This window comes from Dermacentor albipictus, chromosome 9, assembly GCF_038994185.2.
Source record: "Dermacentor albipictus isolate Rhodes 1998 colony chromosome 9, USDA_Dalb.pri_finalv2, whole genome shotgun sequence".
Classification (NCBI taxonomy): Eukaryota; Metazoa; Arthropoda; class Arachnida; order Ixodida; family Ixodidae; genus Dermacentor; species Dermacentor albipictus.
The window spans coordinates 13,387,609-13,409,628 of record NC_091829.1 but is presented as its reverse complement, the minus strand read 5'-3'; the positions used below and the strand labels follow the sequence as shown (position 1 = coordinate 13,409,628).

Here is a 22,020-nt window from a genome sequence, read left to right as displayed (position 1 = left end):
ATCGAGAAAGCTTAATTGCCTCTAATCTTTTTTTTAGAAGGGGATGGGGGCGGTAAGCGAACTTTTTGCGTTACGTTCGTGTTGCATTAATTGTAGCGCTTTTTAAAATCCCGCGTAGCTTGTATCGAATACTGTGTGGCATCAAGAAGCACTTTTTAGCATCTTTTTCATAATAGTGACTCAAACCTCGTCCACGCAAAGATATCTCAAGTCTGTGGCATTTTGAATTTTTTTTTTACTCTTGTCACGCTTCGATGGGGCCGCATAAAATGAGATGGCAAAATGTATTCAGGGAGAAAAGTGACGAAAGGAAAGAAGGTCGCCAGGCGATGCTCAAATGTGCCACCCAAAGACAGTGACAGGTATACGTAGCGCAACGAATGGGGGTAATGATAGCGACGATGATGTCATGAGACTCCACACAGTGCTAACCAGTGACTGAATCCAGGAAGCAGCAAGGCCTCAATCTTTTTATTTATTTATTGGTGTTAGGCATCCTGGCATATTTTTTTTTAAAGAGAGAGAACAGCAATGGGCTCATAATGGCAATACATGTTCACAGGAAATTACCATTTTTAATGTATAAAAAGTGGCGTTTCGCTTTACCAATGAAATTCATTCACATAGCAATATTCACCGCAAAAGAGTTCATATTTGGAGTTCAAGGGGTTTCTATTGGTTTAAAGCCGCGTTCAGATGACGATGTACACTGTCTAAAGCCTCCTGACGCTCGCACTCAAGCTGTCTTGCTTGCGGCCGACAACCGATATAAAATAAGTTCAAAGTTAATAATAATGGAAATATAAACAAGCAATTGCTCGTGGCTCTGACGAACCTCTACGACTGTAAGAGTCTTCAACAGAGTTCGTTTGATTCATTTTAATTATTCCCCGACAAGACAGCTGGAAAGGAAGCTTGTCGTTCGGATATACTTTCCTTACCAGTTATTCATTGGTGAATGACATTTAGTCGCCAGAAGAGAAACCATCACTCTTGCATTCGGCGCTTGGCCAAGGCGGACATCATCGCATTGAGGTTAATTCACTGAAAAGCGAGATGGAAAATTGGGCTAGTTCGCACGTATTCGTGGTAAAGGTATAGTGCGTAAAATTACAACAACAAGAGGAGAGCCGATGCCAGCTTTTAACGTCGGCTCATATCTTGTTAGTGTATTTTTGGCCTTCTTGCTCCTACCATTAACACAATCTGGTTAAATCAAATCATTTTTTAACACACATGTCCGACGCACTCTCGCCGCATGCATTAAGAAAGCGTCGACGCCTTCTCCCGCTTTGGAAAGGAAATTTTCCATAGGATGTTCCCCGCACCAATGACAAGCAAAAGGAACAAACTAAGTTGTCGATCTGCACACCGGGGACAGGTTTGTAAGATGCAGTCCTCGTTGACAGGAGAAAAAAAAAATATGACACGCCGGGAGTGCAAATCTGTCCCCGGGTTAGAAAACCTTTCATTGTGATTTGTTGGCTCGAAATTGGCATATTCAGCCATGTCGCTCGGGCACCCCAGGGGGCTTGCGGATGTTCTCTGACGAGAGCCTCTATGGTGACCCGAACGCTCTCGTATTTTTTTCGGGAATATTCCAAACTCTTTTAGTGCCATGTTTCTGTTTATCACTTTTTTTTTGGCGACACTTCTGGATTTCAGATCTGTCTTTTTTTTTTGCATTTGCACATCTCTCTTGCCTTCAGTCCGTTAATGACACAACAAAACGAAGACTTCTAAGACTACTTGCAGTCTTAAGAGCGTGGAAAGTTAAAAAAAGCAAGTTAGAAGCAAAGCTACGAAGCACCACTTCACAACTTCACGTCATGTACTGGTCTAATTCGGCGAAATACCATTTTATTCACTTTTATTGCATGTTCGCTATCTAAACAAATAGTAATGACGTTAACCTTTGTGTAGTTATCACTTTTATTTATGCGTTTTTGACTGCTAAGATAAACTAACTTCGCTTTCTAAAATAAAAAAAGAAACAGCACGTAGAACGGGACAAGACTGTCTTAGCTTCTTGGTCCTGTTCTATGCGGTGTTTTCGATTTTAGAAACATGTGCCAGCTAGCCCAACAGCCAACTCTCTTCAATTTCTGCTATTCCTTTAAAGCAACTATAGTATTTCGCTAAAAACACTTTTAGCTGGAGACATTTCTCAGTCTTTATTCGGGAGTTCAAAATGCTCTCTATTGCATAACTTTAGAGCACATGGTGCACGGCTTATTTGGCTTTTATGAAAACATTAGTGGCCGCTGTGTGTTTTTTTATATATACAACTTCGTTATAGTGGGAGCTCAGTGCCAGCACTAGTAATGTTCACTATTTGTAAGCAACATCAATAATGACCTGCAATCAGGAAAAAAGAGAAGTGGTCGACGTTTCGAGCGTAAGCTGCCCATTTCGCTAACAGTACGGTCCCTTCGTGAAGAAGAAAGATAGTGAGAAAGGAATAAAGAAAGGCAAAGAAGGAAAGATAGAAAGACATATTTACTTCTTCGGTATCTTTACGAAAACTGTGACAAGAGCGAAATGCGTCGGGACCGGACAGAGGCTCCTGCTCCGTTCAAAAAATTTGGCAACAGCCAATAGCTTAGATGTAGCACAAGAGGAAAAGCAACGCGTCGTTTTGAGATATTATAACAAAGAAAACATTGTCAACCAACAGAATACAATGATAAATAAATATTAGAATTGAAATTAATCATTCTTTTGTGACAAGCGAGATACAGTTAGCGTATTACATTAACTCAATATAAACATATAAAAAGTAAATTACAAATTGCCAAAACACTATCCAGGAAAAAATCAATACTAAGACTCCACAGATTTCAGGGCCTTAAACAGCGTTAAGAACTTATATAAAATATTATGACTAGAAACCAACAAAAGTTAGCAATATAGTCATTAAAGTACACTGAATATACAGGGTGTTTCAAGTAACTTGAACCAAGGATTTAAAAAAAGTGGGTAACTGCAGCTTAATGAAACCAAATTCATATGGTTTGCCGTCATGTGGGGCTCCATGGAGAATGTATACTTAATATTCTACTTAATTATGTAATTGGCTAAGATAAGTTACGCAAAATTTTTAATATGCACTTTAGGGCCAAGTGCGTTTGGCTGTGTCATAGAGGGGTTCAGAAACGACCGATCCAATATTTTGTGGCAACGTACACTCGGCCACAAAATATTGCGGGACACTCGAACACGTGGACAAACGGCCCTCCACGCTTTCTGGTCGGGCACCCCTGTTGTATGGTGGATAGCTTCTAGGCACCATACCTGTTGTCGAGAGAGACGCCTGTGCGCATGCGCGTCCCTCCGTGACTGCAAGCACGCACGTTTCTGCGCTTCCTCCTTGCGCGCCGGCGATAACCGGGCGATAACCACTTTATTGAAACAAAATAGTGCCTACGGTTGACAGCTCTACGTGACACATTGGCTGCATGCTTTTGTGCCATTACTCAGGCGTAATGGGTTGCCAGACGTTCCCTTTAAAAGTGCCCCAAACTGTGCATATGGTGTGAAAATGGATTTTTTTTGTTTTTTTTTTGCTACACTTCACACGTTGGAATGAAACACCTATTCGCGAGACGGATTTCGTCGTTCCTTTCTTTCAGGCTTCGGCCCTTGACCTCAGTAACAGCAGCGTATGCGATAATTTTGTAATTTCCTGTTTCGCCTTAAAAGAATTTCCTTTAAAATCTAGTTTCATTCGACGCCACGCTTGCGTCACATCAGTATTTAATTTCCTTCTATTTCTTCAGGCTTTTAAATTACCGGATTTGAAATCATAATCTTTTTTAATGATTAGTTATATATATAATCATCTAAAATGTATTCTTGTCTCCTCCATGCAATCACCCAATTTTTCGTATATCGACCATAGTGGGCCGGGCCATTTATTTGCCGCATGCCAGCCAACAAACTGTCAGACGCCTGCTGTGTTTTTTTTTTCTTGGTGTATCCGTATGAAACGTTAGTCATAGAAATGTTTACGGTGCATTGACTAAGTTGCTATGCGGGAAGAAGTGAATTCTCAGGCAAATTTTGCATTTGCGTTTATTAATTCCGTTCGTTTTGTCATATTTCTTGTTGTTTCAACGTCTATAATACTCGCATTCAGCTTGCTATTATTTCCAGTTTAATTTTAATTTTCACTAAATTATTTATCATCCTCATTCTAGCCTCGCAACTACCATACTTCTGGCATATGCCCTACTCACGTATCTGCAGTTCTTGTTGCAACCAACAGCAGAAGCGGCACGCGAAGTGGTGACGAAGAAGACGAAAGTCCGTGACGTCACCGACGATTCCATTATTAGCCTAGCTTAGCCGGGCTTCCCCTGCCCCGGCCCGGGCAAGCTGCTCAAAATTGACGACCGCGCCCAAATTCGTCTTGGCCGCGCGCTAAGCACGTCTTCGCGACCACGGCGAGCAGGCTAGGCCAGCGTGAGCACGATTCCTGAGTTCGTCGCAGAAGCGGCCGTTCCACGCCGAAGGTCATCGGGACAGGTAGAGCGCAGCCATGTCGGCCTCTGCCGAGAAGAAAGAGCCGTCCAAGGAAGGCGAGGCGAAAGCAGCCGGGAAGCCGGAGGACAATGTGGACAAGGACTTCGTCATCTTCCACTTCCCCGGCGTCGAGCAACCGGATGGGACGTCGGCGGGCTGCGAGACGCTCAAGATCCCGAGGGACGCCGCCATCGACCTCGTCCAGAAGGTACTCCACTGGAGCATTACTTTTCGTGACGAAACAGCCCCCATAACAGCTGTAGTTGTTACTGGGCTTGTTGGCGCATATTCAGTAAATATGGAGGAGCGAAACCTGGAACACGGACGAAGAAAGAGGGCGGTATACAGCGCTTGCTCCGTCCTCTTTCTTTTATGGGTGTACCAGGCTGTGCTTTATATTTACTGAACAGCACCGTAAACTTAGTCGGAGTGATAAATTGCTAGCAGCCGCTGCACGCGCTGCGGAAGGGTTTTGGCGGCTGTGCTATGTAACTGGCCGATTTTTCGTCACGTGACTCACGCCACCACTCCTCGTTTTCCCTTCGCCAGTCGGTGCACTAACTGCACGACGTCCTTGCTGGGTTCGAGTAGGTTAGATTCCAAGACTAACGGGGACATGTTGGCACAAGGCTCATTCTGTAAGAATATACCTGCAGCATAGTGGCGTGTTTTCTACCAGTCAATAGGGTGCAACTGCCGGCAACATTTGGTCAGCGCTACACTTATGGCACAATAGACACGTCCTAAGTTCAGTTGCTTATAGGAGTGTGGTTCACTCATAAGAAGTGGGTGTGAAGGAGAGGCGTTGTTTCACAGTGTACAGTGCCGTGTAACCTCATCAGGCTGGTCGAATCGCGAGCATTTCCCAAGCATCACCTGATGAAGTGTGGAGTCAATCTCCAGCTGAACTATGAAGCAAGGCAAGCATCGTTTGCCATTATGCCTCAGTGCTAGCAAACGTAACTCTTGTCCTTGCGCACCTTTACAAAATATGGCATGATGGGCACTGATGTAAATATTTTAGTCACTACTCTGGCATCACGTTCTTCTTTCTAGTATTTGCTAGAAAGTATTGCTGCTTAGACTGTCTGGATGAATCATTACCGGAGCACGCATCACCTGTACGTAGATCAACCTTGTTTCAGATGCGCGTTTCTTTGTTTTGTGTTTTCTTTTGTTTTTTGAGAAAGCGGCAAGATGGCCAGCGATGATTTCTTGCCACTGCTTTAACTCCTAGAGTTTTCGTTTGTCTCCATGGTCTCCTCATCGTCACCTGCACGTAGGGGGCGCTCCTCTCTCTGTCGTGATCAGAGCTCCTTGATATGCCGGGGACGGAAACTACTTTTTGCCATCCGGCCGCCAACCCTTGCCACATTGACACTAAAGACACAGACGCCCCCTACGAGCACAATAATAGGTTCATACTGTTTTCTTCGAAGCTGTCAGAGCTACGGCGTATTTTAGTCTAATGTGCGCCGCAGATGAGGCAAAAGTTACTGATGAGAAATCGCGCGCCCGTGTCTGCCTGCGCAGTCGGTACGATCAATGAGCTCTGATCGCGTCGCCACAGGTGCGTCCCGCCGTTGCGCGTCTGGTCGAGCGGTGCCCCTGTAACGACCCGGAGCCCGAGGGCCCCGAGGCCGCCGAACCCATGGTTCCCTGTGTCGACTGCATGGCCGAGCTGAAAGCGGAGGCGCGGCGCATCTCCACGAAGGCCATCGTCCAGACGGCCGTGTCCGACGTGGCTATCCAGCAGCCGTGTCCGTTCACGGCGCAGTCGTTGACCATGACTAAGACCTGTCCTGTTCCCCCGCAGGCTGCCCCGCTGCCAGACAAGATCACGCAACAGATGACTTTTATCAAGTGAGTGTTGGGATTCTTCAGTTCGCGTGCCCGTCCGTAGACGTTCGAGAGTTTTGCGGCATCTTCGGGGGGTCGTTTTTGATCGCTCAAGAGCACCCCCAAAAGGCTGGCCTTGCTCGGGTAATCGAAAAGGGGCACGCCCAGCCACATTCGGATGGTGCTCTCCGATCGCTCGACTCCATATCAAAGCACCGAGAGGCGCGCCACCTGTCGCCGTCGGAGAAACCTGGCCGTTCTGCGGTCACGTGACTTTGTTATTTCTTGCAGTTACTCTGGTGAAGGCGGACTCTCGCTCCGCTAATGGCGACGATGTTTTCTTTGTCGGCCACGATTATCACAAAGAACAGCGGCGATGATCGCGCTTCTGGAAGTTCCCTTAAACTTTTGCATTTCTCCCTCTCACTGTCATCAAAAAGCAGTCAGCTGTTCGGACGCGGCAAGATATTTCCTACTTGGATCCAGATTGCCTCCGGAATCCGTAGGCTTGGATTAGGATCATTACTGAGACCATCCGAATATGCAGTTGTTTTCACGTACGTAGGAGGGGGCTCAGGGGCCCCTGTAACGTAAAGTTGTTCCAATCTGTTTTTGTCCAAGTCCCCTGAGGTCACAGCTACGTAACCGCCAACGTAAGCATCAGGCGATGATCCGCAGCGTTGTTTGAACCACCCAGTCAAACGCTGCGATTGCTTATAGTAGGACCCTTTCGTTAAATTTCAAGGCGAATAGCATTGCTTACCTTGATAGATTTTGATTATTAAATTAGCTGACAGGAGATGATGAGCCCGCAGAAATTGAGAACGTTTCGATGGTGCTGAGCTAACGGAGTGGAAATAGGTAACCGGATGAGGAGAGTAGTACCAGCCTTTGGGATTGGCCCGCTTGCCCTAGCTGCGCTTGCGGTGGCAGGTTGAAAATCGCGACGGCGCACAACGGAAAATTAATAATGTCGCTAAAACAGATCCTTAGCGAAGAATAGTTGTCTGAGGGATGTTGTGTACGTGCTGAAAGGGTTTCGACAATCCTATACTGCCACGTAAAAATTATGCGCAAATAAATCCGTTCTCCCCAGCAGCTTCGAGTAGCCAGTGCCGGAGCAACTGGAAGGCAGATTTATTACATTCCTTCTGTAACGGGGCATTCTCTGGCGACTCCGAAAAAACATTGAGTTTTGTTGGGCATATTGATGATATGTGCACATGTCACTTTGACGTGGTGACATTTCGAGGTTTTGACACGCCGCGTGACAGAAAGAAGTTGGCGCAGCGCGAAAACTTTTGACCAATAGCGGAGGGCTAATGGAGAGAAAGGTGTGCAATCAGAAAACATTTTTATTTCGTTCAGTCTAATAATGCATAGTCGATGTGCACACGTCATATCAGAAGGTGAGTTTTCTCGGTTTTCCTGACGTCGCGTGACGAACAGGTGAAGTGGTGGCAGCCCGAATTTTTTTTGACCAATTGTGGATGGCTTCTTTCAGAAATGGAATAGAAACAGTTTGGAATAGACTTCTGCACTTGTGGACGTCAACGTAACGTGTGATTGAAACGCGTATGCGCAGAGAATGGAGAACTTGCGTCTTACATGTGCACGCTAAACCTCTGCACTTGCGGTAAGTCTATGTCGTAACATAGACTACCCAAACGAGCACACACGCTGACGATGGGATAGCACCTTTCGAAACAATCGTCTAAGTCTCCTTCTTAGTATACTGGAGTCCGCAAACTTGCTTTTATATTTAGATGAGAGTTGGAGAAGCGCTGAATGACATTCGTTTCACGTTATGTAACTTAGCTGCAAACACTGCGGCGGTGCCCGAGCATACAACAACTACTGTTAGCATAGAAGTGTTCCATATTCATTAAATAAGCCCCCACTTGTTGAGTTGTTGTTTATCCCTGATATACTGCATCTTTACAGTGGTTGTTTAGGTCTTGTTCACTCACCATCACTAGGTAAATGCAGGACCTGCCTTGTGCTACTTCTCTCCAATCGCAGTTCTACTACGTCAAGTGCGCGTATTCTCCAACTGTGAATTTCTTATCTCCTTATTTTATTCAATTATGTATCCGTTGCTTTGTGTCCCACTTGCTGCTGCAGCGGAGCAAATGCTGTAGTTATCAACTCAGCGCGTCGTGGTTATAACTTCTGCTTTCTCCCATTTGCAGCGAAGACATCAAAAACTTCCTTTTATTTTATTTTTCTAAGGCACGCTTACGTCTCGTTGCCTCCTACCATTACACTGAACATTGCGCATATACATTTTGGTATCGTAGCGCAGAGATACGATATGGTTGAACTTTGCAATTGCTCCTCGCAATTTCCCCACGTGCGATCCAGACAAGAAATTCCTGTGGGGAGAGCGTTCGTATTTTCGAAGCAGCAGATAGTCGGGATGCAACTCGGGTAGCAACAGCTGACGCAGGAAAACGCGTGGGAAAAAAAATGGCTGTGGCTTAGGTAAGGTTAAGCCCAGGATGCGAAGCATACTAGCCTTTATTTTAGTTGTTGAACCACTGTTTAGCCTGGTGAACTGCTGTTGCTTGGCTATATTTGGTTCGGCTAGACGAAGAAACAACTCATGCATTACTTCTTCGCCTTCAAGAGTGGAACGCGACAGCGTTCCCGTCGACCCGCCAAGGGGTGTAAGACAATGGGCTACAGGGCAGCGACTACGCGCCCCGCATTGGACGCGGTGAGCGTCGAGCAAAGCAGCGTTCGGCGCGGCAACGAAATGTGCGCCTGAGCAAGAGACGCACGCCTTAGAAACAGCGCGTTTCTAAGGCAACACCGCATTCACTAGAGGCGCTTTTGTACCGCTTTGAAGCGTTGTACTCGTGGCTCAGTGGTAGCGTCTCCGTCCCACACTCCGGAGACCCTGGTTCGATTCCCACCCAGCCCGTCTTGCAAGAGTTGAGCCAAAGCCACTTCTCCTCTGTCGTGACGTCACGGTGTCACGTGATTTCATGGTCACCGCCGCGCCTGAGGAGCTGGGTTGAGCCCTCGTAATATGCTTCGCATAAAAAAGAGAAAGAAAGCTGGAGGAAAGTTTTGGACGACAAAGTCTCGCTCTGTCCAGCTACCGAGAAATTTCTGCGGCCCGTATTCTACAGCAGCAAAACTAGGCGACCTGACAGCACGAAGGGGAGGCCCCAGTTAGCACTCTGTCGTTAAGGGCCAAGTCAATGCTGCTTTTGATCTAAGAAAAAAATGTTCGAGCTATCCTAGCGCAGTGCCTTTCTTTAGGCTCTACTTTTACAACGTCTAGCAGCAAAAGAAGACCCAGAAACGGCGTGATTGATGATCTCTGTGGACTCGGTGTTCTCAGGAGATAACGGTATGGAGGGAAAAAGAGAAGGTTCTTAGTGTGCCCACGCTATAGTGGCTAAGAGGCTATCAATGAGGAGCTTCTTGAAGTGGGTTCCAAGAAGTCACGTGTTTAATAGAACCAATTTATACCCGATGCTAATTCGTCTTAACAAGGTGGTTCTTCTGTACTTCGGTGCCCCATGTCACCGCATCATTTCCAATTTCAGGTTATGACTTGCTGTTCTTTTTTCATCAAGATTTCTAAACAATTCTAACGGCAAGGTCAGTTATTACAACGAATTGCTTGAGCGAAGACACGAAATGTAAAAGTGAGCATTTTAGAGACACCATTCAGAAAGAGTAAGTTCAGCTAGTTCCGTAAATTTCACTCCTGGCAAAGTAAAAGATCGCTCCTATCATCAGGGGACGTTTACTGAGCCTAGAAATACGCGATAACGAAACACAATCTTGAACACCGCCTTGATATTGTCCCACTCGTTTCGCGCCACATGACGAAGTTTGATTACGCCCACACAAGCATAATTATTTAGATTATTTAGACAGATATATATTACACTCATTCCACAGCCTCGTGTGGCGAAAATGCTTCGTTGTGCAAGCCGAAACGTCATGTCACTCCTCTAACTCATCTAAGATGGCGTTTTACTTTTTTTCTTTCCTTTCTTCTTCGAGTCCGCACAAATCTTGTTCAGTTATCGATTGCAGCGCAGTAGTTTGTCAAAACACGACATTATAGACCCTTGAGTTGGGGATGCTGGAGCTGTTCATCGAAGTCTGATTTCTCGTGTCTCCCTAATCTATTTTTCTACTTGGGGTGCTATTAAGTTTAACAGACAAGCAAAGATCTATCTTTCTGCTTACTTTTTACGCTGCCTAAGCAACCCTGAAGTAGAACAGGGTTTTTAATAGTACCTGTTTAATCGTATGTGTGCACCTAAGAAAGTGGGCTATGCGTTGAAGAATTGCGTTACAGCAATAGTTATTGGCAGGAGTCATCGCTACTTGCGTTGCGAGCCTCCATGGACTAAAATGGTCATACCCACGTCAACACAGCAGAAATCGAAGGCTGGAGAAGTTCTACAGTGAGTACTGTATGGCTCCGAGAGAGTCCCCATGGAATGACCGAAGTTGCCATTTGAAGCTCATGAACATTGTACCGGCGTTCTCGTCATTATTGGGATATAGCTATCGCTATTTCGAGTGGCGCGTCAGCTTTTCATTTTACTGACCATGCGGTGCGGTTTCGATCCCTATACATCCTACAGAAGCGAAACGCATGTTTGGTTACCCTCGCGTAGGAATACAGCAAATTCCGTCCTGCTAGCTACAGGACCACTAGAAGACGAAATAAAGAATCTTTCCTGTGGTCATATAATTAGCGTTGTTTTTATGCGAAGCATATTACGAAGGCTCAACCCAGCTCCTCAGGCGCGGCGGTGTCGCCTTCAATACTACGTGACACCGTGACGTCACGTCAGAGGAGAAACGGGGCTCCAACTCGCGCCGTCGCTCGCGGCGGTATATAAGCAGCTGCGCTTGCCTCTGCTAGGCACTCAGATGCCTCCTGGAGACAGAGCTGCTCGTTGGAATGAGAAGCGAAGGTTGCGGCGTGCTACAGAGGCTGATTTTCTAGGTGGCTTTGGCTCAACTCTTGCAAGATGGGCTGGGTGGGAATCGAACCAGGGTCTCCTGAGTGTGAGACGGAGACGCTACCACTGAGCCATGAGTACGATGCTTCAAAGCGGTACAAAAGCGCCTCTAGTGAATGCGGTGTTGCCTTAGAAACGAGCTGTTTCGGCTCAGGCGTGCGTCGCTTGCTCAGGCGCACATTTCGTTGGCGCGCCGAACGCTGCGTTGCTCGACGCTCACCGCGTCCAATGCGGGGCGCGTAGTCGCTGCGCCGTAGCCCATTGTCTTACACCCCTTGGCGGGTCGACGGGAACGCTCTCGCGTTCCACTCTTGATGGCGAAGCAGAGTAACGCATGAATTGTTTCTTCGTCTAGCCGAACCAAATATAGCCAAGCAACAGCAGTTCACCAGGCTAAACAGTGGTTCAACAACGAAAATAAAGGCTAGTATGCTTCGCATCCTGGGCTTTACCTTAGCTAAGCCACAGCCATGTTTTGGAACTAGCGAGCCCTCTTCGCCATGATTTTAAGATACCTGTATTTCGCTATAGACCAGGACTTGCAGTGCTTCATAGGGGGCGCCATACATTGCCGGTGAGTGCAGACAGTGGCGGAAAGAAAGAACAAACGTGATAGCGCTCAGCCTGTTCTTTACGCACGCTTGCGACCAGCGTTACATCACGGCAGCTTTCTCGTCTGCTGTCCCGTCATTCAAACCGCAGCCCAGCATGGGCTGCGCCGTCCGCTGCCGACGGGGGCCCAGATTAATAGCGCTTGCTCTAAAATGGGTGGGCGAGAGCAAAAGATTCCGGTCTACAGTCGCTCAGTTTACGACTGGCAAAAGCTCTAGGCGTAACTGTGTCTTCTCAGGATCAGCTGCGGCAAGTGTGGCGCCGAACAAGTCATGGACCCGGCTCAGACTGCGGCCGTCAAGGCTCCAGCCGCCGCTGGTGCCGCGCCCGCAGCGACGCCTGGCGCCACGCCCGCAGCGACGCCTGGCGCCACGCCCGCAGCGACGCCTGGCGCCACGCCAGCAGCGACGCCTGGCGCCTCCAAAACCGGTGCCGGTCCCTGCGGCGGCCCCGGCCTGATGAACGTCGTCAGCGCCGGGCCCGGCACCAACACGCACATCCAATTCAGCTGCAACTGCCTCGAGAAGTTCGGATTCGCACCCAGCGGTAGCGGCGTAGCGCTGCCACCCATACCGCACGCGCCCAACTGTTGCTACGCCTTGGGCAACGCGCAGCCCCCCGCGGGCAGGGCAAGTTCGAGTCGCGATCACAACGACCTCGTCCGAGACCGGCTGATCGCCGAGGAGCGTCACATGATGGAGCGGTTCGAAGAGGACGACTACGACGACGCCTGGCCGCGAAGGCGAAGCTACCAGGAGTTCGAAGAGCGGAGAACGTACGGCAACGGTGGCGGTAGGTCGCGCAGCAGCAGGGGCGTTGATGGCCGTCGTGACAGGTTTGAGGAAGAACTGGGCGACTTTAACGAAGATGCCGACGATTATGACGGGCGGTACACCATCAGGCGCACGTCCTCGGGAAACGTCGCCATCATCGGTGACGATAACTACCAAGTGCGCGTCGCGGTCGGCGGCAGAAGGTCGGCAGGCCGAAGGCGTGGTTACCGCTGATGCATAAAAAGCCGTGGTCTCGTTTGGCATTGACGGTTTGTCTTTTTTCCTTTTCATTTTCGCTCTTGTCTGATTAACATGTGCTATAATCTGAAGATATTATTCGTTTATTTAATTATAACTTAGTGCAGGCCCCAGGAAGGGCCCAAGCAAGAAGGGCGTTGGTAGCACACAAAAATGGACTAATAATTACAAAGGTCAATGTACAATAAGATAGAACAATAGTACAATTCAACAAGATGTAAAACGCAGCGCTAGATCCAGCTAAATCCAAAATAAGTTCAGCATTGCGATGTAAACATGCACTGCCCGCCGCTGGAGAGTGGTGTCGAAAGTGAACGTTGGTTTTCCTTCGCTGACTCGCAACGGCGCGAAATATAACGTTTATCGTTTCACTGAGCTATTTGGTACTAACTGCCTAAAGCGTAAACAAAAAGTGACAGCACAAAACACACAAAGAAAATCGAGCGCAGTCATTTTTCTAGTTCATACATCTATGGTCTCGATAACATGACTGTGCTAGGACAGTGTCGCTTGTGTTGCCGCTTTTTTTCGCGACTTTGTGCAGGTATTATGAAATGGTTAAGACGGACCATACAGCCCTTCGAGATGTTTTGAAAATATTTCCTTCAACAGCAGATCAGACTGGATTCGTCGCAATTTGCATAACACGACTAATGTAAACGTAGCCCTACCGCTCAAACGCTATATGCTCTAAAGCACCTACATTTTTCTCCCAGCGTATCACTTTTCTGCTGAACTTTCTCGCCCAATTGCCATGTGCTTGCCATGGACCTTCCTTTCGCAAAGTCTTTGGTGGAGCGCCGCAATGCGGGTGTGCCGGTAAGACCAGCCAAAACGCCCAGAATTTTTTCGTACGAATTGTGTGTCCGTCATACTGCGCATCGCTTATTAATCCGTTCGAAGATATGTCGGTAAGCTTTAGTACATTCTTCATCGATTATCGGAACTTAAGACGTGTGATTAGAGCTGTACTACTTGTCCTGCACTTGGTATTTCATGGTGTACTCAGCACTGCTAGGCTCTTGATAGCGAGCTGAACTTTTGTTCCCCTCCCACTGCCTCCCAGTCAAAAAATTAAAAAGAAAGTACGCTAAATGCAACCGAAGCTTTGAAACCAGAACCAAAGACAGCTCTGCTCAAGCACAGTGTCCCATGAACTTTTGAAGAAAGCTCTGCTCTTCCTTTCTTAAAGGTCCCCTTAAAGTACCCCCGCAATAGAGGTTACAAAGGAAAGTGTACGACGATGTTCAAAACCGCGTTACCAGCACCACCGGTTAAATCTCCCGCCAAGACAAAGTATCGCGAAAAAAAGAAAGGAAGTAATGAAAACGAAAGGATCATGTAGGAAGGAGGCACGAATTCCCAGGACTGGCAAAAGAAGATCGCCGTCGGGACGCAGGATAACGCAAGTTGGCCTAGCTGCCCGTTTGCCACCCGCTCATCTCCAGTTCTGTCTACCTCTCTTGCCTTTGCTTTCCTCCGAGTCTCCGTCGTCCTCTCGCAGGCCTGGCCCACCCTCCAGCTCCTTCAGTGGAGCCGCTACGATCTCGCCAACCCTCGCCCAGTTCTATCCATCTTTCTCTCTCTCTCTTTCGTTCCCATCCTCCGCGACTTCGTCGTGCACTCTCGTCTCTACGTGCGGCGCGACTCCGGTTGTGTCCCGATCTCGCGCGCCAGCCAGCGGCGACGACACGGCCGGGAGGCATTACTCTTGCGTCGCTCGGACAAATCCGAGCCGGCCGATAAGGAGGAGCCGAAACGGATGAAGCAATGACGCGAGAGGAACCGCGCGCCGCTCTGTGTCACCCACGTCGCCTGCAGCCGAGGCCGCGGTGGTGGAAGCTGGCCAGCCACGGTCGATATAGGAGACGGTTGGCGGAGGGTGGAGGAATGCTGGCCGAGTGTACCCCGTGATGCCGCAAGCCAGGGCTGCTGTTACGGTTCGCCTGAACGTCTCGCAGCGTCAGACTAAAATGTGCGGCCGCATACTCTCGGAGGGCCAGAGAAGAGCAGTGATGAGTGATAGCTTATAATGGTTTTCCTTGAAAACGCGATTTGCATTCAGTTTTGCGTAAACGATGTTGCTTACTAAACCACACGAAACGATAGGCCACAAGAGGCGAAACATACGCAGCTCTTCGACTCCGCGATGAATGTTTTAGGCAGATAACGGGGTTGAAAATATGGTATACTTGAAAATAGTGGGAACATGAGTGGCAAAGTCGGCGATAGCTTTCCTGTGTAACCTGCCACATATCCCCATGCCATATTTGAATCCCAAATCTTTGTGAGCCCATCGAAAGACACACGTAGTCGCCATCTCGCCGCCAAGCACAATTCCAAATGACGCCACCACACATTATCGGCCCTATAACATGCTATTCTAATCTCCTGGCGTCAAATTTGCGTAACCACCGACGCAATCATCGGGCGGTAACCCGCAGCGCTTTTGGAAAAGCCCAATCAAACGCTCGCCTGGTTTATAGGAGGTCAGTTTTGCTTGCTTTCAAAGCGAATAACAATGCCTACGTTGAGCGGTTTTTCTTATCTAATTGACTGAGAAGAGGCAAGGAACCCGCTCAAGGGTAGAGGGATTCGATGAGGCCGAGCCAGCACAATGAAAATAGATAGCAAATAGATAACCGGATGAGGAGGATAGTGCCGGCGTCAGCAGTGACATTAAGCGGCCACCGCTCGATACGGAGATGTCCTGCGTAGGGGGTGCTCGCGCTTTAATATCTTTAGGGCTTCTTGCCCCTTGTCTCACGTTGGCACGTCCATTCTGGGGGATCGGCCAAGAAGGGGCACATACCGATATTACATACGCAGTACCGAAGTTGCCTGTTCGGGCGTATACCCAGTGGCACCGTACCCCATGAGCCAAGTTCTCTACTAGGCTTGATATCAGCCAGCAGCAAGTTCTCTAATCATACCCAGTAGCCCATGTTTTCTGCTGGCCAAAACAGCAGCCAGCATATACCTAATGGCCCAAAGCTGGTAGACAATGTGTGTAACTGGGTATGGCACCACTGTCTGCCTTGCGCGATCGTCCAAGCATCCAATTGGATTTGATTGGAGCCAACTTTACATGTGCTTGCAGTTGGGCGCTCGCGCGCCCCGATGAGGGCCTACGTCGTCTACGAAGTCGCCGTTACTCGGCGTCCAAGCATCCAAGGTGGCCGAAGTAACTGAATGAAACTGCGGCTTGCGCGCCACTTAGAGAATTTCCCCTGTGAAGAGCCAACAAGGCATGCACTGACATTAACGCGGCTGCAATGTTGTTGTATCGCTAAAACAGTGTGAAGCATCATGCTATCCTGATTCGCTTATATTCCACTGATCTTCAGCAGCTTGGTGGAACTTCAAATCTGAACACAACGGGGCCTTCGAGACGTGACTTGAACCCTCCTTGCACAAGCGTGTTCGGGGGTTTTTGACACCCTCAGTATAGCAGCATTGGAGAAACAGGCAACACGTGGTTCATTTCTCCATTTGGGAATAAGATCGCTAAGTTTTCCAGCGACGCACTTAAGGAGAGGAAGACAAAAACAGATGCTGCCTCTCGCTCAACTCAACTCATGTCTGGATGACGTCATTCGAGCGAAAAGCTCGAGCGACATGTGGCCAGCGAGAAAGACCTTTATGACCTTACGGTAACATATTCCTTCTTTCCGGTTATCTTCCGCCGAGCAGCAAAAATATAGTATTCAGTTATACTTCACTCAGACCAGCGACCGCGGTATGCAAATACGCCTGCCGTTATTCCTTTAGCTTCGCTGCTTCTTAGTTTGTATATTGTTCCTTCACTTACGGGTCATAATGGAGCGTGTGCATAATAGAAGGCCGGTCACTCCTTATGGCCCTTCGACACAAGAGGAGCGCGCGAAATGAATTCGTGGCTAATGAGCCACGAATTAGATGTGTGTCCAGGGCGCGGGCAGTGCCTGCAGTCTACGAAGCAGGCAAATATCTAAAACTAATGCACGAAACTAGGTCGACGTTAAAAAGTTTCAGTGATTAAGGTCGTGGTAGGCATTTTATGACAGCCGTGAACGTTTCATTTTTTTCTATTTGTCTTTCTTTTCAAATGTTAGTCTTTGGTGGGATGCTCGAGACCTGCGTATTCAAATTGAGTTTCACCATGGCCAACCATAGAGAAATTTTTGGCATTCTTTTTATTTGTTCTTGTTTGTTTTATTCTGCTTCCTGCCTTCTTTCCTTAGGATATAGAACACAAGTTTCTTAAGACAGTCTTCTGCAGATTAGGGTTAACCATGGTCAAGACATGAAAGAAGGTTCGGACACGGTGTATGTGTGTGTATTCTTTTTCCTTTATTGACGCGTTGTATGCGCATCTTCCTTTTATTGGTTTCTTTTCATTGAAGATCACTCAGCTGCTTGAAACTGACTATTGCCACTGAATAGCTCATTTCGCCACCTAAAAGCATTAAAAAAGATGCTCCTCAGCACAAAGTGCTGCCGCTAGTTCACCATCCTTCCCCAATTCCACAGCAATGTTAAAGAAAATTAAGGGAATAAAGAGAAATGATAGAGTTTCCTCGGTAGGCAGAAAAAAAGTTGCATGTTCTTTTTTTCTCCATCTGTTCTCTTGTTAAGTGGCAGGTCTCTGTATAAAATAAGTTCCAAGCCGCCATCATTCAGGCTTCTTTCTTGTGCTTGCGCGCCTTTTTCGTTCCTTTCGTTTTTTTTTTCTGTAAGCTTTTCTCTGTTGTGCTAGCGCGAGCGGAAACGTATGCGTTGCTAATGACACTTTTGGCACCGCCAACCCCTGGGGCGAGGATTCTGCGCTTCGCCCTCACCAGCACCCATGGCAAAGCAAAGGCAGCAAGCCAAACCCACCCGCATACGTCGTTGATGGGTGCGATGTGGTTCGTTCGGCGCGAAGGGCAAGGCTGACATCTTGCCTCGAGGCAGCCGCCCTTCGAGTCGGCCTGGAATTGGTTTACCATTCGTTTGTGGGTGCGTGTCCGTTCTGAGTTTTCCTGACACAAGGCGTGCGTACGTCCGCTTTCGCTTGTTGCAGAGTTCACGTTTGCCTGGAAACGTGGTTGGCTGACGTTGTCACCGCTGCCTCTATTCACTTTTGTCAGTTTAGAAGAAAGTAAGAAAATAAACGGCCTGTTATGACCTAAAGATAAGACGCAAAAAGGACAGCTTTAAACGTTTCTTGAAATTACGCATCGTTGTGCTTACTGCGTGTCAGTGCGAGCGTCCCCCTGGCAGTGCCCGTCATACTCCAGTAACAACTTAACGGCACCGATTTCTACTCGATTTATAAGAATGGCACTGAGTCACCGCTGGCGCTTCGCGAGGGTATTGCATCAGTGAAATGGTAACCTTTTGCCTCGTTTGTGCTTGCGTGTTAGTTCAGGTTTCTTTATGTCGTTCTCGGGATTGTTCTCACTCGTCTATAAAACACTCAGCATCATTGCTTTTTCTTTCGAAACGCAATAGCGCGTTGCTAGAAAGTTCACTTATATCAGTGGCATGAACGAAATAAAGAAAGAAGATCCAGAACGAAAGGCGGAGGATATTCAGATACTTTATATCATTGGATCCTGTTCAATGCGAATACTGTTTTCCGGGTGTCTTAACGATGCTAGTTTCCCGTACTTGCTGAGACTTCTCTTGCAAATTTATCTTTATTTATTTAGAGTTTTTTTTTCAATTTGATAAAATGAAACACCAGTACTTTTATTGCAGTACCGAGGCTCTTTTCTTCACAAGGTCGCTTTTATATCGCCTAACTATGAGAGCCTCACTGCGTCTGCCCTGAAGACAGCGTTTGATTGCGACAGCCATTATTATCCAACATTAACCAATAAAAATTTATTTAATATTATTAATTACCGGTGTGGTGCAGGTGGCGCTTGTATAAGCGACAGCAAAGGTTGGCCCTTCTTTTTTGTTCGTGCGCGTCAGCAGTTGTGTTTAGTTTATTACAGCATGCTGCAACCACGAAGTGAACTGAATTCAGGGGTTTTACGTGACAAAACCACGATTGGATTGTGAGGCACGCCGTAATGAGCGACTACGGATTAATTTTGACCACCAGGGTATCCTTAAAGTGCGCCCAATGTACGCGACATGGGCGTTTTTGCATTTCGACCCCATCAAAATGCGGCCGCCGCGGCCGGGATTTTGCTCCCGCGGCCTCGTCTTTAGCAGAGCAACACCACAGCAGCTAAGCCATAACGGCGGGTTAAAAGACGAAGTGTTATCAATGCACTGGGAAGTTTGAAACACAGTGCAAAATTATTGGTTTAAAACATGTAAAAGCAATTCAGCATGTCACTAAATTCGCGCATGATGAGGTTAAACGTTCTACTGTTCCATGTGCGCTGTGTTGTTTAATTTTCTATTATCTTTAGTGGAGCAACGCATATAAAAAACTTGGTTAAGATGGAACCAGGAATTGGCTGCGATACTTCTTATTAAATTCAAATTATCTTAAACAGGCTCACTCAGCAGCAATACTTTCTTTTTTCATCAATGCTGAGTCTTGTTGCCATACGTCATTCTTTAAAAGATTAACTGGGACAGTGCAGATACTGTATGAAGACTTCGTATTTTCGGGGTTGCTACAGTCTATATACTGTCTCAAAAAGTACTCATTGTTTACTGACTTATGACTTCTCATTTTTTTCGCGACGAATTAAACTAGAACTAATACACTCAAGCATCAAATCAGCCTTAATAATTTACTACATATAATACTTGCTTGTACAAACAAAAGCTGCATTTACCAAGTATTCTTTTTTTTCTGTTCATAGGTGCTCTTAGTTATTTGCTAGCTGTCTTGGCTATTGGCTAATACATAATATGTCTAGCATCATGATTCGATGAAATTTTATTTTACAAACGGTTCTTGCGTAAGAACGTTTGCTGAATACGGGACCGGTCGTGCTTTGTTTACTGGCTATGGTGTTGTGCTGGTAAGCACGAGGTCACGGGATCAAATCCCGGCCACAGCGGCTGCGTTTCAATGGGTGCGAAAAGCGAAAGCACCTGTGTAATTAGATGTAGGTGCACGTTAAGCAACCCCAGGTGGTCCAAATTATTCTGGAGTCCCCCACTACTGCATCCCTCATAATGAGATTGTGGTTGTGGCACGTAAAACCCCATACTTTTTTTTAAGTATATGGGCCCAGTTTAGATTTCGTTACCCGGAAGGTGGATGATTCATGACGTCACAATATGCTCGCTGGCTCCGGTCCTAGAAACTGGCTGCCGCGGCCACATGTGGTTGCAGAACTGGTGTTAATTTATGTTTTTTTTTATTTTTAACGAGAAACGTCATACTAGCTAGCATCATTGGTACACGACGTCAGCAATAATTGCTATCTGTCATGACATCACTGTAATGTGAATGATGACAGGTTCAACGTCTTTAGACTAGCTTTAGTACCGAAATGGAAATGTCTGAAAAGTGTTTGAAAGAAGACGAAGTGCCTTTCAGGCAGAACGCCGAGTCTTCCAGCTCTACTCATTTTGTGCATTTCTTGGACTCTGCCTTGAACTGCTGTTTCCTCCTTAACTGCGGCGGAGATGGACTCTCACGCGCGTCCGCCGGACTCGGCAGTGCCCGCGGCGGCTGCCTCCAGGAAGCGCAACGGCACCGAGAGCGACACTGACAGCGACGACATGATGCAGTACTATGTCAGCAGTGAAGATTCTTGTGATGACACCTTCGAGCTGGTGCGGAGTCGTAAAGCGAAGCGAAGATTTCTCAGCGCATCATCGAATTCGAGTGAGTCCACCGTGAGATTTTCGCGCAATACCGAGGAGCTCACCATCCTGTTCGCGCCAGTTCTCGCCACTGACAACCTAAGACGCCTCAACAGGCAAGCCGTGTCTTCACATCTAGAGGCGCTAGTTCCGAACGAAATCAAAGACGTCAGAGTGAACACCCGCAAGAACGTCCTAGCGATTGACGTAGAACACGCAGCTGCGTTGGATTCTTTGCGTAATGTCACGGAACTTGACGGGATAAAAGTCCGCCCTCATATTCCGCTGGGCAAACAAGTCAGTACTGGCGTAATTGACGATGTTGACGAGACCATTGTCGACTCTGATCTGTCGATCTTAATCAAGCCGGCTACCGAAAACACCATCATCACAAACGCGTTTCGCCTCGGCACGTCACGGTGTGTTAAGATCGTATTTAAGGGCGAATCCCTCCCATCGCATGTAAAAGTGGGCCACTTTCGACACGCAGTTCGCCCGTTTATACCAAAACCGCTGCAGTGTTGGAAATGCATGAAGTTTGGACATGTCAGTAGTGTGTGCAAGAACACTACCGTCTGTTCTCGCTGCACTGGGCCACACACCACTAACACGTGCAAGGCCAATGTGCTGAAGTGCACAAACTGTAGCGGCCCTCATGATGCATCCTCGAAGGAATGCCCTTTGATACGAAAGGAAATGGCCATATTGAGAAAAATGGTTAGAGACCACTCGTCTCACCGAGAAGCAGCAGCATAAATTAAGCGACGACGATCACGTCGCCGACGTCTATCAAGACCCTCCAAAGCCTCTGCAGAACGCCAGCCGCGTAAATTACCACCCGCTCTTCCGCCCCGGCCAAACACAGTCAGCTCAAAGGACACAGGTGCATGGAACAGCATGGCTGCTGACGCTTGGCCTGCACTCCCGCGGCTACATGCCCCTACTGAGCGAAACCAGAGCTCTACAGCAAAGGATACCTCATCTGTTCCTGATAAATTGTCATACCAGGATCAACAAGTTGTTGTCATGATAAGCTCTCTGATGAGTGCTATTCGTGTTCTTCTGGACAAGCTACAGACACCAACAGCTCGAAGTGCGTTGCAAGTGCTGGATGCCATCAATCCGGTTCTTGAGAGCCTTCAGAAGTCCAGTGCTTGAGGGCTTCTACAGCAGAACCATGGCTCATCGACAGCAACAGCGATCGTTCCGGGATGATGTCAGAAGTGCCTCCATATTCCAATGGAATGCGAGAGGCCTGAGGT

General features: G+C 47.6%; 2 protein-coding genes across 3 annotated transcripts in view; one reads left to right on the top strand and one right to left on the bottom strand.

The window, feature by feature from the left end:
- LOC135903751 (pyrokinin-1 receptor-like) overlaps positions 1 to 22,020 on the bottom strand; it is a 407,309-nt gene that overhangs the window by 34,497 nt on the left and 350,792 nt on the right. The window lies entirely within an intron of this gene.
- Positions 4,281 to 13,014, top strand: LOC135903618 (transcriptional regulatory protein AlgP-like). 2 transcript variants are annotated; one of them, XM_065433925.1, is made up of 3 exons: positions 4,281 to 4,732; positions 6,341 to 6,387; positions 12,217 to 13,014. In XM_065433925.1, exons 1-3 carry the CDS (start codon positions 4,541 to 4,543, stop codon positions 12,983 to 12,985), a joined length of 1,008 nt encoding a protein of 335 aa, XP_065289997.1. In that variant the 5' UTR covers positions 4,281 to 4,540; the 3' UTR covers positions 12,986 to 13,014. The 2 variants fall into 2 exon arrangements, with proteins under 2 accessions (XP_065289997.1, XP_065289996.1); XM_065433924.1 differs by having other exon boundaries at positions 4,285 to 4,732; positions 6,095 to 6,387.

Excerpts from the sequence above, each read along its gene's own strand:
- LOC135903618 (XM_065433924.1), top strand. The coding sequence starts at position 4,541 with ATGTCGGCCTCTGCCGAGAAGAAAGAGCCGTCCAAGGAAGGCGAGGCG. Across the intron at positions 4,733-6,094 it reads CCATCGACCTCGTCCAGAAG|GTGCGTCCCGCCGTTGCGCG; the intron begins GTACTCCACTGG and ends GCGTCGCCACAG. Across the intron at positions 6,388-12,216 it reads CAACAGATGACTTTTATCAA|GATCAGCTGCGGCAAGTGTG; the intron begins GTGAGTGTTGGG and ends GTGTCTTCTCAG.